Source organism: Heloderma suspectum, chromosome 5 (genome assembly GCF_057233095.1).
Source record: "Heloderma suspectum isolate Gila_16-S chromosome 5, 16-S_ref, whole genome shotgun sequence".
In the NCBI taxonomy this organism is placed as follows: Eukaryota; Metazoa; Chordata; class Lepidosauria; order Squamata; family Helodermatidae; genus Heloderma; species Heloderma suspectum.
Window position 1 is genome coordinate 176,084,875 of NC_139462.1, and position 14,573 is coordinate 176,099,447.

The 14,573-nt window shown below is 40.8% G+C and overlaps 1 protein-coding gene across 5 annotated transcripts in view; it reads right to left on the reverse strand.

Annotated features, from left to right (window-relative positions):
* The window catches only part of OXNAD1 (oxidoreductase NAD binding domain containing 1), a 29,871-nt gene that overhangs the window by 12,360 nt on the left and 2,938 nt on the right, over positions 1-14,573 (reverse strand). For 4 of the 5 annotated variants that reach the window (XM_084858433.1, XM_084858431.1, XM_084858434.1 and 1 more), the window contains exons 2-4: positions 9,993-10,137; positions 6,282-6,345; positions 776-882 (exon numbers count right to left, since the gene is read on the reverse strand). In XM_084858433.1, the coding sequence (XP_084714559.1) occupies positions 776-882; positions 6,282-6,345; positions 9,993-10,114 (293 nt within the window). In that variant the 5' untranslated portion in view covers positions 10,115-10,137. Of the gene's footprint in view, positions 1-775; positions 883-1,490; positions 1,603-6,281; positions 6,346-9,992; positions 10,138-14,573 lie in introns of all 5 variants that reach the window. The other variant, XM_084858435.1, reaches the window with a different exon arrangement.

Here is a 14,573-nt window from a genome sequence, read left to right on the forward strand (position 1 = left end):
GCAAAACATCTTGCACAAGAGATAATACGGTGATATTACAGATCAGTTCCATTGCAGTTCTCATCCTTCCACTTGGGCAAGAAGTTGGATCTAGTTTCTCTTTTCTTGCACAACGCTCTAGTGAGATGTGTAAAACCCCATGCAGGAGAGAACCTTTGGATCCAGCCTTATGGCCAGGATACAAAGACCTCAATGGCTTGGGCATTCTCTGTGAAATTGCTGACTTTTTCTTCTTTGAATGGCAGACCCCCACATGCCATTTCATAAACTGCTTTTGAATGCCCCATCAGTTTCAAAAGATGTTTCCCATATGGTATGTGGAGCTTCCAGTTGAGAAGCTTATGTTTGCTTGGAACTAGACATGGGGCTCAGTGGACCAAGGACATCACATGGTTCTTTAGTCACACAGCTGGTGATAATAAATAAAACAACTTAAATCACTCACAGACAGCACTTTGAAGATCACAATACGTGTAAGGAATTCTTACGTACAACCCTCTCAAGAAAAATATCACACAAAGCAACAAGTGGGGGTAATCCAAAAAAGTTACAATCGAGGTTTATTCTATTTGTTTAACTGCGCTGTATTTTGTATAGAAAGAAAAACGGGACAAATTCCCAAATCACTTTTACTAGTTTTTTCATACAAAGCTGACTAGAAGAATATCGTAGAAATGAATTGCTTGGATTTTATTTGTATAAATGTATCATCAGTTTAGGCTTGCACTCAAGAGGTTTTCCCTCCATTTACTACATCCAGAACAAAGAATCTTACCATTGTCCTGCCTTAAAAGTAAATTCCTCATCTGTGATTGCCAAACGGAGTCTTTTAACAGTTTCAGATTCACTGAAGATTCCACACACCTTTGCTTTAGAAATAATCTAAAAGACAAAAAAACATCATCACCACCTGTTTTAAGAAAGGGATGTAATAGAGAAAAAGCCCATGTGCAGAATCCTCCTTGTAGGTATGTGTTGCTAATATTGAATCAGGACAGCTATGATTTTCAAATAGCCTTTCAGCTACTAATCACAGATCTACAGTGCAATCATATGCATGCTTATGTAGAAGTACGTCTCACGATGTACAGTGGGGCTTACTCCCAAGTAAGTGTGTTTCGGATTGCAGCCTAGTTCTTTTATTCCTTAAGCATTAGGAATTTCTTTTTGTTGCTTTTTTGGGCTTAATCCCTTCAAACTAGGAAAAATCTCTACAAATTTAAGATCTCTATATCACTGTGCTCCTCTGAAACACTACAATTATGCTTGGTGTAAAGGCAGAACTCCAAATTATGTGAAAATACCAATGAAATTTTCTTTTGGTTTGCATTTTATCCCACCCTTTCTCCAAGGAGCACAGGGCAGTGCAACACCCTCCACCGCTGCCCTCCCAAATATCCTCATAGCCTAACCAACATCACAGGGTTGCTAAGAGAGTGATTGGTCTAAAGTCAGAAAGCTTCATAACCGAGTAGGGATTTGAACTCAACTTTCTCAGGTCCAATGATCTAACCATCCAGGGGCGTCGTTGTTCAAGGGCCCACCTGGGCACGGGCCCCGGATCTTTTTTTTTTTTTTTTTACATTTTCCCATTGACTTGCACTGGAAAAGAGAAACGGTGATAACTTTTTTATTTTGTATGATACATGAAATTTGGAGACCTGGTAGCCCCCAAGGAGCTGATTGAACCTACCCAATTTCAGGCAGTTAGGTCCAGTGGCTTTTGTGCTAGCCATGCATAAAGTCTCCTTTTCTCAAAGACTAAAACAATAAGTAAAAACTGCCAAGTCACCCAGGGGATTAGAGATCCTAATCAGAAGATATTTAAGGTGACCATTAGGAGGTCACTATCCCTAAACTCTGGTATAGGTTTTTTTTTTAGGTGCAAAACCCCTCTCCCCCTACTTTTCTGCTCTTACATGCCCACTGTTGGGAGCTTGCTTGCAATGAAATTTTGAAGAGGGAGAAGGAAGGGAAGAAAGAGCTTCATGCAAAATACTGGTATTTCACACAGCACCTGATTTTACTGCCCCAAAGTGGAATGTTTGGTTTCTGCAGAAGTTTAGTAGCTTCAGTACAGCAAAGGATCCAATCAGCCTCCACAAACTTCTTTCTCCCCCTCCACTTTAATTTCTCTGAAATCGCTGTAGGCCTCAAATTATTTCAAAAGGAGGGCTAGGACTATGTGGCATCATGATCGAGGAACGGCTTTTAAACAGGTTCTACAGTTTAAAAAAAGCTAGATAAAGCCCTCCACCACCTCACCTCATAAAGTTAATTTAAGTACGTGCAATCCTTACAAATCCTCCACAGCCTCCTAAATTTCTCTGAAGTATGACCTCTCTGAAAGGAGCCGCTTGGCTTAGAGAATTCTCTCTACCCCCCGCCCTGCATTTCCAATCACCATTCTTCTTTTCTTCTTCCCTCCCCCAATCCTATTCTTTCTTTCTCTTCTTTATTCCACCAACAGAATATCTTGAGGAATTCTTAAAGAGAATTCTCTTCAGTGGGCAAGAGAAATTCTGAACTGTATTTGACTTTATACAAACAGACAAGAGAGTTGGTTTTTCTCCTTCTCACTCAAGTCTTTGAGAAAAGTGGGTTCACATGGTTGCAGAGAACAAATCTGGGGCTGTTTTGTTTGTCAGTTGCCATTATCCAGCAATAAGAAGGGCTGTAGCTCAGTGGTAGAGCGCACGCTTGGTATGCAGAAGATCCCATGTTCAAATCTCAGCATCTCCAGGCAGGGCTAGGAAAGAATCCTGCCTCAAACTCTGGAGAGCCACTGCTGGCAGTCAGTGTCAACGATACTGCGCTAGTATGAGGCAGCTTCCTATGTTCCTATGAACAGAAAGCTTTAATAAAAATACAAGTTTTTGGTTTGTTTGTTTAAGTGGAGGGAAGATAAATATTCTGCTCATTTATACAATCCTATGTATGCCTACTCAGAAACCCCATTATATTTAATGAGGCTTACCTTCAGGAAAGTGTGCATAGGATTCCAGCACGACTTACTTTTGCAGGGAGGTTTGCACCTTGATGTTCTACACGTTTACTCAGAAATTAAGTCCTGAGTTGTGAGCATGGTATTGCAGGCTTAATACAGTGCCTACCCAATTCCATCCAGTGAACTGACTACCCTTTCAGCTCAGTCCTACGCATGTTTTGTCATTTGTGTTTTTTTTCACTTTGCATGAACTCTGTAGCCTATCGCATGAAAAACCACAGATGCGAATGGCAGAGCAGACACCATGTGTGGCTGTAGAGCCCTTAGTTTAAGCTAAATGCAGCCATTTACGGCTGCATTTAGCTTAATCTAAGAGCTTTACGGCCGCAAATGGCATAGTGGACACCATTTGCGTGTGGAGTCAGCCTCAGCCAGTGATATGGCATGGCAATGGCGGCTGTATCACTGGTGCTCCGGAGCCGCTGGCGGGGAGGATCCAGCTGGGGAGGATTCCACAGGGAGGCGAAGGGAAGGGATCCTTTCCGCCATGGACTTCTGAGGCCGGATTCTACTGAATTATATTGAATTCAATAATTCAAAATTCTACTGAATCCGGCCTCATTGGGATCTGTGGTGGATTTCTCTGATACCCCTAGGGACAACTCTCGGCTGTCTGTGATTTCAGAACAATGGTCCACAAGAAAAATAAGGAGAGAAGTATGTCCTCTTTTGGAGACCTCAAAATGTCAAGGCCACCCTTGCACAAAAACCCTTGTGGCTATCATTCTGAAATTTGGAGACATGATCTCCTCTGTTGGGGCAATCAATCCTGAAATGTTTATCCAGTTTTTCCAAATAATGAAAATGTTATTGGCAGTTCCCTTTAAAAGAAAATCAAAATATAAACCCTGCACCTATTTTTCTGACATTGGGCAGGTGTAATCCCCTTCTAGGGGGCTACTATGCCTAAAACGATCATCCAGTTATGACCAAGAGAAAAAGTTGCAGTTTTTTTTTTAAATTTCCAATGGTAGTCAACAAGAAGCATAAAGACTCATTTTTCCAAACCTTGACTCAGGTTTGGTGCTGAGCTGAAATGGTCCAACTACAAATTGGCCCGAGCAGAAGTGGGATGTTTTCCAAAATACTAAATCAGGGTCTAAATTGAAGTGGGGGGGGTGTCAGTGTACACTTCTTATGTATGTAATCTATACACACACGCAAGCACACCACATGCACACACCACACACACTCATTTATATATATTAGAGGTGCACTTAGACTCAGGGGGAGAGAGAGAGAGAGAGAGAGAGAGAGAGAGATGCAAATGTGTGTTATGGGCCTGTGCCCCGGATCTTTTAAGAACTAAGCAACGCCCCTGTAACCATCAGAGTAGCCATTATATAACCTCTGGTCTAACCCATTGCTCAAAAGTAACTTTTATTTCTCCTGACCTTTGCAGCCTGCCAATCCAGTCAAAGGGCTACCATTTGAAATTATAGTGATGATAGAATATTTTAATATACTGAAAAGCCAGGTTCTTAAGACGACACATACAGGTCCAAAAGTACAGATTTTGTTAAAGACATAATCTCATCCAGCTACAGTTACGCCTGTGTCTTTTCCCATCCAGAAGGGCTGGCGTCCAACAAATGACATTTAACCAGCTACATTTTAATTTAAAACATACGGCAGGAAATGAATTTCTCCATAAAAATATTTGAACATGTCTACTGTCCAGTAAAACAACAGGACACTTGCCAACTAAAAACCAGCATACTTTTTCTTAACTTAAAAAGACTTTTTAAAAAAGAACTATTATACTAGCGAAATAGTCTCCTGCCTTCATGATACTTGTTAAATGTTATCCCTAGTGCAGAAGTCCCAAAGTAGGAAATGGGTACAAAGTCTACCCTTTCCCTGTCCATCACTGACCTATGACCTGATCTGTGGAGGAAAGTATTACAAGTATTACTCAGTGCTGCAAGCAAAGTTTTACAGGAAACAAATCTGATCCAGAGCAATCTAAAAAGAATAGTGTTGTGCCTTATTTCTCTATCTACTCTATACTATATTTTTCTTCCTCACATCTTTTAGACCTGTAAATGAACCTGCTTGCCAAAGGAATGTCACAGAGTGACCCGGTTTGCACATAATGGCAGCAAAATGTGGGTTGACTAACCCATGATTTGCTGTGGTGCGTGTTGGGTACGTTCTGTGGCCATTTTGAATATTCAACCTCCGATCAGGGGGTACTCCGTGATGTCCGAAGCCCAACACCATAGATTAATCATGGGTTAAACAAACCACAGTTAACCTACAATTAGTAGTTAAATTAACTGAGGGTTGTTTAACTCACAATTAACCTATAGTATTCGGGTTTGGATGTCACGTAGCAACCTCTGATCAGAGGTTGAATATTCAAAAAGGCTGAGGAAAGTGCTGTGGCAAATTGTGGGTTAATAATTAACCCACAATTTGCCACCATTATGTGTGAACAGGCCCAGTACTAAAGTTGACTTGGTGGTTAGATTGCCAAGATCCACAATAGTAGCAGCAAAACTGCCTAATTCCTCCTGCACTCCATCTTAAGACAAAATGCAGAGTTTGGGAGAACCACTGCATGCCCAGTTTTTTCTCTTCCCCTCCCTGCTTTTATTCAGCATCTACCTAATGAAAGGTTTTTAAGAATGCAAAAGCTTCCTCGTGACTTTGTGACATTAGGGCTGGCCCTAATAAAGGTACTACCATACTGTGGCTTTTAGATTTTTTTTTCCTAATGGACCAACATGGCTAATTTACATTTTTTAATCAAATCTATGCAAAAAGCTGGGGTGGGGAGAATGTTATCATTTCAAGGCAGGTTTCCAAAAGGTTTCAATTACAAATGTGGCATTGCTAACAAATTTAGTAAATATTATGTATCATTAGAGAAAAAACAAAAAAGTTCCAGCACTATACGTGTTTTGAGGACTGAGTACCTAGATTTATTGTTTGATAATTTGATTTTTGTACCCAGTTAGGAATAAATATGACTACAGTCTTTTATAAACACAGCTGGTGGTCACTGCTCTTCCCAGAACAATTCAGGAAAACTAGCTCTAACAACACAATTTTCTTTTGCCTATGCTTTATTTCACCTAGACCTTTTGTCCCAATACTATTAGTTATTCATATGAAGGCAGTCCATGTTTATCAAGTAGTCTGGAATATGTAGTCACAAAACGCTGACAAATGAAACAGAAGCATTAGAAAGAACAGGCCAAGTCACTAAACCTATCTAATCTCTTCACCACACACAATACATTTCAGGTCCATACACTACAATACCAACATCTTGCCGAAAGTCTTTTGCTGTTCTCTCCAGATGATCCGACTGTCTTCTGGATTTCATTTTGCTTTAAATAAAACACAAATTAAGATCAGTCATTACCCAACTGTATTGCAGTTTAGAGACCAGGTTGTTAAAGGCCATTTAAATAACACCAGACTCACAAGAAAAAAAACACATCTAAGGCCAAGACCGTAAGGATTGTCTTGCTGGAATTGGGTCACATCCATCAAATCCAGCATTTTTTCCCGCAACAGTAAGCAGCAAGATGCATCTGGAAGCTAACAAGCACGACATGTAGGCAACTGATCCTGTTGGTGCCTAGTATCTACTATTCAGAGGCATACTGCTGCTGAACATGGAGGTTCCATTTAGTAATCATGGCTCATAGACTATCATCCATTAAATATTTTAGTCCTTTTAAAGAAGTAATCTAAGGCCACGTCTACACACACGCACAGAACAAGGTGGTAGAATGGTTTATACTATGTTGTACTGCAGGCAAGATTATATATATACTAAATACAAGTTGGGAGGGCAACCCATTTGGCCTGTGTGGGCTGAATGACATGTCAGGGGGTGTGGCTGTGCACCCAACATAATTTGGTCCCAGCAGTCACATCAGGTGTGTGATCCTCCTGGCACATCTGCCGGGAATGGGCTTTGCTAAGCACAGGTCTTCCCCCATCGAAGAAGGCCCACGCGCTGTGAAGCTGCTCCACCTGTCATGCACCTTCTCCCACTCGGGAAAGGCTGCAGGGAAAGCAAAGCTTTAGCTCCCTGGCGGGTGCACCAACAAAATGATCCTCCTGGTATGTCCGCTGGGAACCAGTTTCACTACATGTAAGCCTTGTCCCATTGTGTAGAGGACACGGAGCAGGTATAGAAACCACAGTTCAGCGGGAGACAGGAGGAGTGCTCCTCCAGCAACCAACTCAGTCCTGGATGCTTTGCCCATGTGGCAGCCTGGGAAAAGTGCTGTGTGGGTGAAGTATCCAGGGTCTAAGCCAGGCTGGGTGGACAACTTCTGTGGGCTGGAGCTGCCTTCCCCTGGTCTACTTCATTTTAAAAACTCCTTGAAAAAGGAAGAGGTCTAGAACCTTCTCCCACACATGTTTTTTTCTAACATAGGGGAATATTCAGAAGTGGTGCCTCCCACCCCAATTCTGAAATGGTACAGCTCATTCTATTGCCTTAGCATTGGACCACCTCATTCTATTGCATATGGAGACCCAACCTAACCGTCTCGTGGCAATGAATTCTGTAAGTTTGTTAGGTGAAGTGTTACGAACTGCTGGGATCCTGGGGTGAGAGACTCAAAAACATGGATGCAATTTCTTTATTTAGATAAAAAGTAGTTAAATTCAATCCACTCACACGTCCTACATTCTCTCAAACAGTTAATTAACCATGTTGAGCAATAGAACCTGGTGGCCAACCAAGACTGTGTACTCCGAAGCAGGGGGTGTGCTAGTGCGCAAGCAGCTTCTCTGGTGTTCAGTTTTTCCTTCAGCTCCACTGGTTTGGGTGTATTTTATATACTTTCCCCCAGTCCTTTGATATTGAAAGATATCACCATTCCTTCAGAAGCCTGGACTGTACTATCATTACATCACCTGTTCGCAACGTTCCGGAGTTGTATAGCCACTGCCTCAGGTTTTGGGCTTATCTTTTTAAAGATTTTTTCTCCAGTGTTCATCCCGAACTCAGCTAATTAACTGCATCTTCTTCACATTCCACAGTCACCTGTGCAATTCCACGTTCAGCTTCGCATGCACACCTGTGTTCAGGCTCTTTTCTTCTGGTAACTTTGCACATTCCTTCTGGTAACCTTCCTCCATTCAAACGTCAGGAACTCTTTCCCCCAAAGGAGGCCATTATATGACTTTACATGATGGAAGTACCTTTTCTCTTTCAGTGTACCCCAGGCGTGAGCAACATGGGATCCCTGGTGCCTCCCCCCCTCACCAAAATTCATGGCAGGGGTGGACAAAAGATCACTAACGAAGCCTAAAGCATCGAAATCTCATTTATTTTGAAGCAAGAACTGGCCATTTCTGCCTTCTATAGCAGTTCGCTAGCACTATGGAAGCCTAAACTGACCAAATCTCACTTCAAAATGTGTGAGATTTGGACAGTTTAGGCTTCTTCAGTGGTTTGCCACTGATTTTCAGCAGCACACCAGCACTTTTTTCCAGCACTTGCAGAGTGCAACCTGCCGGAGGTGGTGGTCTAGGGCTGAAAATGGATCCCAGACTCCAGAAGCTGACAATCTGCGGTCTACCCCAAACCTACTGCTAACAAACTTCACTGGGTGACCCTAACCTTTAGCCTTAAATAAGGAAAAGCAATTTACTCTTAATAAATGTGGGAACATTTACCACACATCATTCCCTGCTTAATTAAAAAAAAAAAAAACTAAACTAAGAATCACCAAACTGTTAAGCAAAGGTCCTCCACTCCAAAATAAAGAATCTTAGGACTGGAGTGAAGAGATCAAGACATCAAAGCAAAAGGCATGACAAACAAGATCAATATGGCAGGCAAATATCTGTGCTTGTAAACTTATGAGGCCTGCCACTCAATTAATGAAACTTGATTAATTACTTGATTAATTAATACATTAAAATATATTTGGTTATTCAACAGAATCTGCATATATTTGCAAATAAATAAAAATAATAGTTTGGAAGTGAAAAAGAACAAGTCTTTTCAGATGATGCATGTATGTCTCGGCAAGCACCACCTCGGAGCGCTTCTTCTAAGACAACACCTGCTTCCCATGAATTAGTCACTACTTGCATTAAAAAACCATTTACCAGATTTGACAGGTTCATTTACTGCAGCTGTTTCTCAATACAATGACCCATGCTCAGGTAAAACCTCCCAACTGGATTACTACTACACCTTATACGAGAGGTTGCCCCTGAAGAAGACTCAAATTCCAATTAGTTCAGAATTCTGAGAGGTTTAGTTACATGGAGGTTTATTACACCAATTCTTAAAGAACTTCATTGACTAGCCATTTGTTTCTGAGCCCAATTCAAAGCTCTGGGGCTCACCTGTAAAGGCCTAACAGCCTGGGACTGAAGCAATGATGTCTCGCATACCATCCTGCCTGTGTATTAAGACCTTCAGAGGAGGCTCTTTTGCAAGTACCATCAACTGGTGAAGGACATGATGTCTGTACAAATTATGTCTGTACACCACCTCTTCTGTGGTGGCTCCCTGACTTTGGAACACTTTCCCTAAGGAAATTTGACTGGTGCCAACATTGTAAACTTTTTGGCGACAGGTCAAGACTGTAGGTTGAACCTAAATTTAGTCATACGTAGAGCTGACCCAATGAAATCAATGGTACTTAAGTTACTAATGACGAACATAAGCACCATTGCTTTCAATGGGTCTACTTTAAATATGACTAAATCTAATGATCTAACTCATTCCTAATTGCCCAGGTGTTTTAAATTGGTTTTATTGGGATGAAGAGTCATCTAGAAATATTTTAAATAATTAAGCTTTAAAGGAAAAAAAACTGCTGATTGCTTAATCAGGAGCAACTTTTTAATTAATTAAAAGTTTGTCATCAATTAATCTGATTAATCAACCAAACATTGCAGCCCTTAAATCTAGTCTGTTAATACAAGTTTCATTATATCCCAGAGTAGCACATTCTTTCTCCAGTTTTAAAGAATTAAAAACTTTAAAACTTACCCATTCACTGTGCAGTAACATAATGCTACATGTCTCAGATGTAAGAATGAAGAACTAATAGGAAGAACTCTAGTGCTACTTCTCAATAATAGAGGAATAGCCAAAACAGCAGCACAGACCATAGCTTCTTCAGCGTTAAAAGCACCTATAAGGACAATTTTAAAAATAAAGAATTCACATTTGTAGTTCAATTAGCAAGTATCAACAACAGATTCAAACACCCAGATCTGTACAACTCTGAAGCAGCCAAATAAGCTCTTTTACATATATTTTAAAAAGTTACCTTTACCACAGTGTCACATGGTGAAGGTAACAACTTTTTAAAGTTGTTGACATCATAAACACTTTCCAGGGAACAGGTGCTCACATCATAAACACATCATAAACCCTTTCAATCTCCCTTATTTCAAAGATACCTAATCAGGAGACAATATTGTTCTCATCACTATATGTGACCTCTTCAAGTTCCCAGATGCCGGATTATCTGTTAGGGATGTGTTAACAGAGTGAAACCTGTACTGGGAACAAGGGAACACAAGTACGGGGAGGATACAGGCCAAGGACTAATACCACTAGTTAGTCCTGAAGAGGCAAATCCTGCTGAGCCCCCATCCAATTCCAATGGAGGGAGCAATCCTATCAAGACTGACAGTCGCCTCTGACCCCAGGAGCAACCGCCTATGCAGGGCAGGGTGGGAGGAGTGGTGAGGAGTGGATCTCCCCCTTGCTCCTCCAGCCCTGCTTTTGCGGCTAGACAGCCGATTTCGGCTGTCTAGCTGTGGGACCTCGGAGGGTGGGAAGTGGCGGCCGGACAACACATAGGATGTGCCATACCAGATTTCTGACTTCCCCACCCCGCCCCCAGGCTTCACATCACCCTTACTGAGGCAGTAGAGGCTTTATACTACAACTGCACCTGAATATGCTACAACTATCCTGTTCATAAAACTGAAGTTATTTATTTTTAAATTAAATACCCACTATGGATCTTACAGTGCAATCCTATATACATTTACTCAAAAGTGAGTCCCACTATGCCCAATAGGGCTTTCTCTCAGGTAAGTATATTTAGGATTGTAGCCTTAGGGTGTAGTATCCAATATGTACAGTAGACCCATTGAAACGAATGGGACTTAGCCATGACTAACTTAAGTCTTATTCATTTCAATGGGTTAACTCCACATAGAACTAACACTGGATACTACCCTTGCCTCTCAGAATGTTAACATGAAAACATTAATAGTTTTAAAGTGATCCTAGCTACTCAAAAAATAGTTTTATAGTATAAAGTGTTAATGATAAGCAACATTGTTCTAGTTTGATTTCTAGCCAAACTCATACCTGAAAATACATAATGTACATGTTTCCATAATAAAGCAGCTGCCAGTATCCAAAGCTGCCCTTACACTGGCGGGAATGACCACTAGTGCAACGGGAAGCCAGCACTTCCTACAGCAACCAAAAACAAGCACAAACTAGCATTTACTGAACAAGTCAGTGGAACTCGCAGAAAGGAGGTCCAATGACCTCTCCCGTTCCAGAAATGCTTTTTCAGCTAGATTCCAGGGTTGCTCTAGGAAGCACTAGCTTCCCATTGCAATAGCAGTCATTCTTGCTAGAGCAATCTAATGTGTGCTGGCAGATTGTCAGCTTTGGATACTGCCCATGGAGTTATAAATTGCTAAATCAAGTGAGTTTTCAGACTACTACCATCCTATGTTGATGACACAAAAAGTGGGACTAATCAAATAGAAGAGCACACAAGAACTACTGCACGGTGATTTCTCAAACGTAGTATTTCTTCTTTCACCAAAGTAAAATCTAGATTCTTGAGGAATCAAAGCATAGATACTAACGAAATAGTCCAAGAAAACTAACAATTGGACACACACCATAAGAAACATCTGAACTGGAAATACCCCTCGCTTAAAAGGAAGAGATAGAAATTTACAGTGGCTAACTTGTATCGTGCTCAGCTGACTACAGACTATTCTTAGAGTTTTTTCAAAGAAACAGATTTATAGAATTCTTGAAATACCAGAAAAGACCCCTCACAACCTAAACCTATGCATTTTTACATGGAGGAAGGTTCCACTAAGTACAATAACATTTAGTTCTAAGCATGTTTAGGATTTCAGCATTTGTATGGCATTTCAACAGACAGGTTTATAACACAGGCGTTACTATAGGCTTTAATATTCCACTGTTTTTGTTGTTTAAATTTACATGAACAACAACACCAATTAGATTTCTGTACCATTGAATAGCCAAAGCTCTCTGGGCGGTTGCTTGTATAGCTTATTTCACTTGCAGCTTATAACATTTTATAACATCTGCTGGTGCCTAAGCTCTCTTCAATGTTTAAAATCACTTTGAAGATTCACACTGAGAAGCAACACTAAAACTTTCCTAAATGTTTCTTCCCATGACATGATGGACGTATTTTAGAATAGCCAGCCACTTCAAATAGCAATGTTAGATTTCTTTTCTGTGTGATCATGTGTCAACACACTTGGCTAATGAAATAACCTGACTTTTTTGGTGAATACAGTCAAAGTTCTCCCCTATCTTCCCCTGCCTGCTTCTTGAACGCTGGCAGCTTTCACAGCTCTTGTTTTACATTTATCCGCAAACAGGAATGTATACATTTGCCACTGCTTCTGAACACATGCTGTAGATAGTATCCTGACCCTAAATTAAATGTTGTTGTTGTTCAGTCGTGTCCAACTCTTCGTGACCCCATGGACCATAGCACGCCAGGCCTTCCTGTCCTGCGCTCTCTCCCGGGGGCAAAAGATACTGGTTCTGCAAGTTGGCTGAAATCATTACATTCCTTAAAACATTTACTAGAGTGATAGGGGGTGGGACAAGGAGAGAAATCCTTCATGCTATGCTTGCTTCACTTTTTTATGTTTAAGGGCTATTTAAACAAAAACATGCTATAAAAGAACATCTTCTATGATCAGCCCTGGACAGAAACCTGTTATTCTGCCTCAGTTTTGTGCACAGAACTAGTTTCCACAAATAGCTGACTTAGGGCACAATTCTATGCATGTTTAGAGAGAAAAAAGTCCTACAATTCCCAGCATTCCCCAGCGAGCATGACTGGCTAGGGAATGCTAGGAATTGTAAGACTTTTTTCTACTTAAACATGCATAAGATTGCACCTTTAGAGAACAACCCAACATCTGTACTCTGGCCCAATGCACATGTAATGATCTCATAAACATGGTTACAAAATTGGCAGAGCCCAAGTACCCCATGGGTACTTTCCTCGCCATCCCCCTCCCTTTCCTTGGTGCAACATTACATCCATGGCAACATTAATGCTAATCGTAGTTAGTTTGAAACCAGAGCTTGCAACTATAGTTAGAAGCATTTTGGGGCTAACCATCATTAATTTTTATATTGGTGCAGATGTTACACTGCATCATGGGGCTCTGAAAAGGGAAGGATGCTCACAATCCCCAATCATGCTCCAAAGCTCCTAACCATAGTTAGGATATTGCTAGCATTACATTTGCACTGGGCAATACACAATGTGCCATGGGGACATACACAGAAGAACATTTGTCTCATCTATGGGAATGTGATATGGCACCTCAGAGTATATTCTGATTCAATAATGTATGTAGCCCAACTTTATGTATGTTTACGCAGACATTAGTCCTACAAGCAAATGTCCATGGGATTACAGCAAGAAATTAATAGATCTCAAGGACTCCTTTTTGGTTGGAGACAACTATCATCTATGTCATTTTCAGCTTTGCAGAGCTCTACTTGCTTCTGTCAAAACTGTGACAGAAAAGAGTTTGCCAGCTGAAGTCACTTGAGAGATATCCTTTAAACAATGGGAAAAAACTACACTGAAAAGCAGATGTACTAGATGTCAACGTAAGATACAACCAGAGCCTAAACATTTTCCAGACGCAGTTAAGTCTTTTCTAGTACAGCTGCACAGCTGAGAAGAGCTAGGTTAGTTGTTCATTGTTCTTTTTTAATGTACTGATTCTGTATTTTCTTACAAGTATTCTTCTTAGACTTTAATGTTCAGGCTGAAACCTGTACCAAAGCTATTTTAAAAGGTTCTGTTTTATTCCACAGCAAGACAGTAACACTAAACATAATAGGATTTCACCCTATTTCAGATGCAACAGCACTCAAGCTTCTCTTGGGGTTGTGGTGGACAGCTCAATGAAAATGTCAACCCAGTGTGCAGCTGCTATAAAAAGGCAAATGCCATGTTAGGCATAATTAGAAAAGGAATTGAGAATAAAACTGCAAATATCATACTGCCCTTATACAAATCTATGGTGCAACCACACTTAGTATACTGTGTACAGTTCTGGTCACCACACCTAAAAAAATATATTGTAGAGATGGAAAAAGTGCAGAAAAGGGCAACTAAAATGATCAAGGGGCTGGAGCATCTCCCCTATGAGAGGTTACAACAACTGGGATTGTTTAGCTTGGAAAAAAAGGAGGGTAAGGGGAGACATGATAAAGGTCTACAAAATTATGTATGGTATAGAGAATGTGGATAGGGAGACACAAAATACCTCTCAAAATACTAGAACCCAG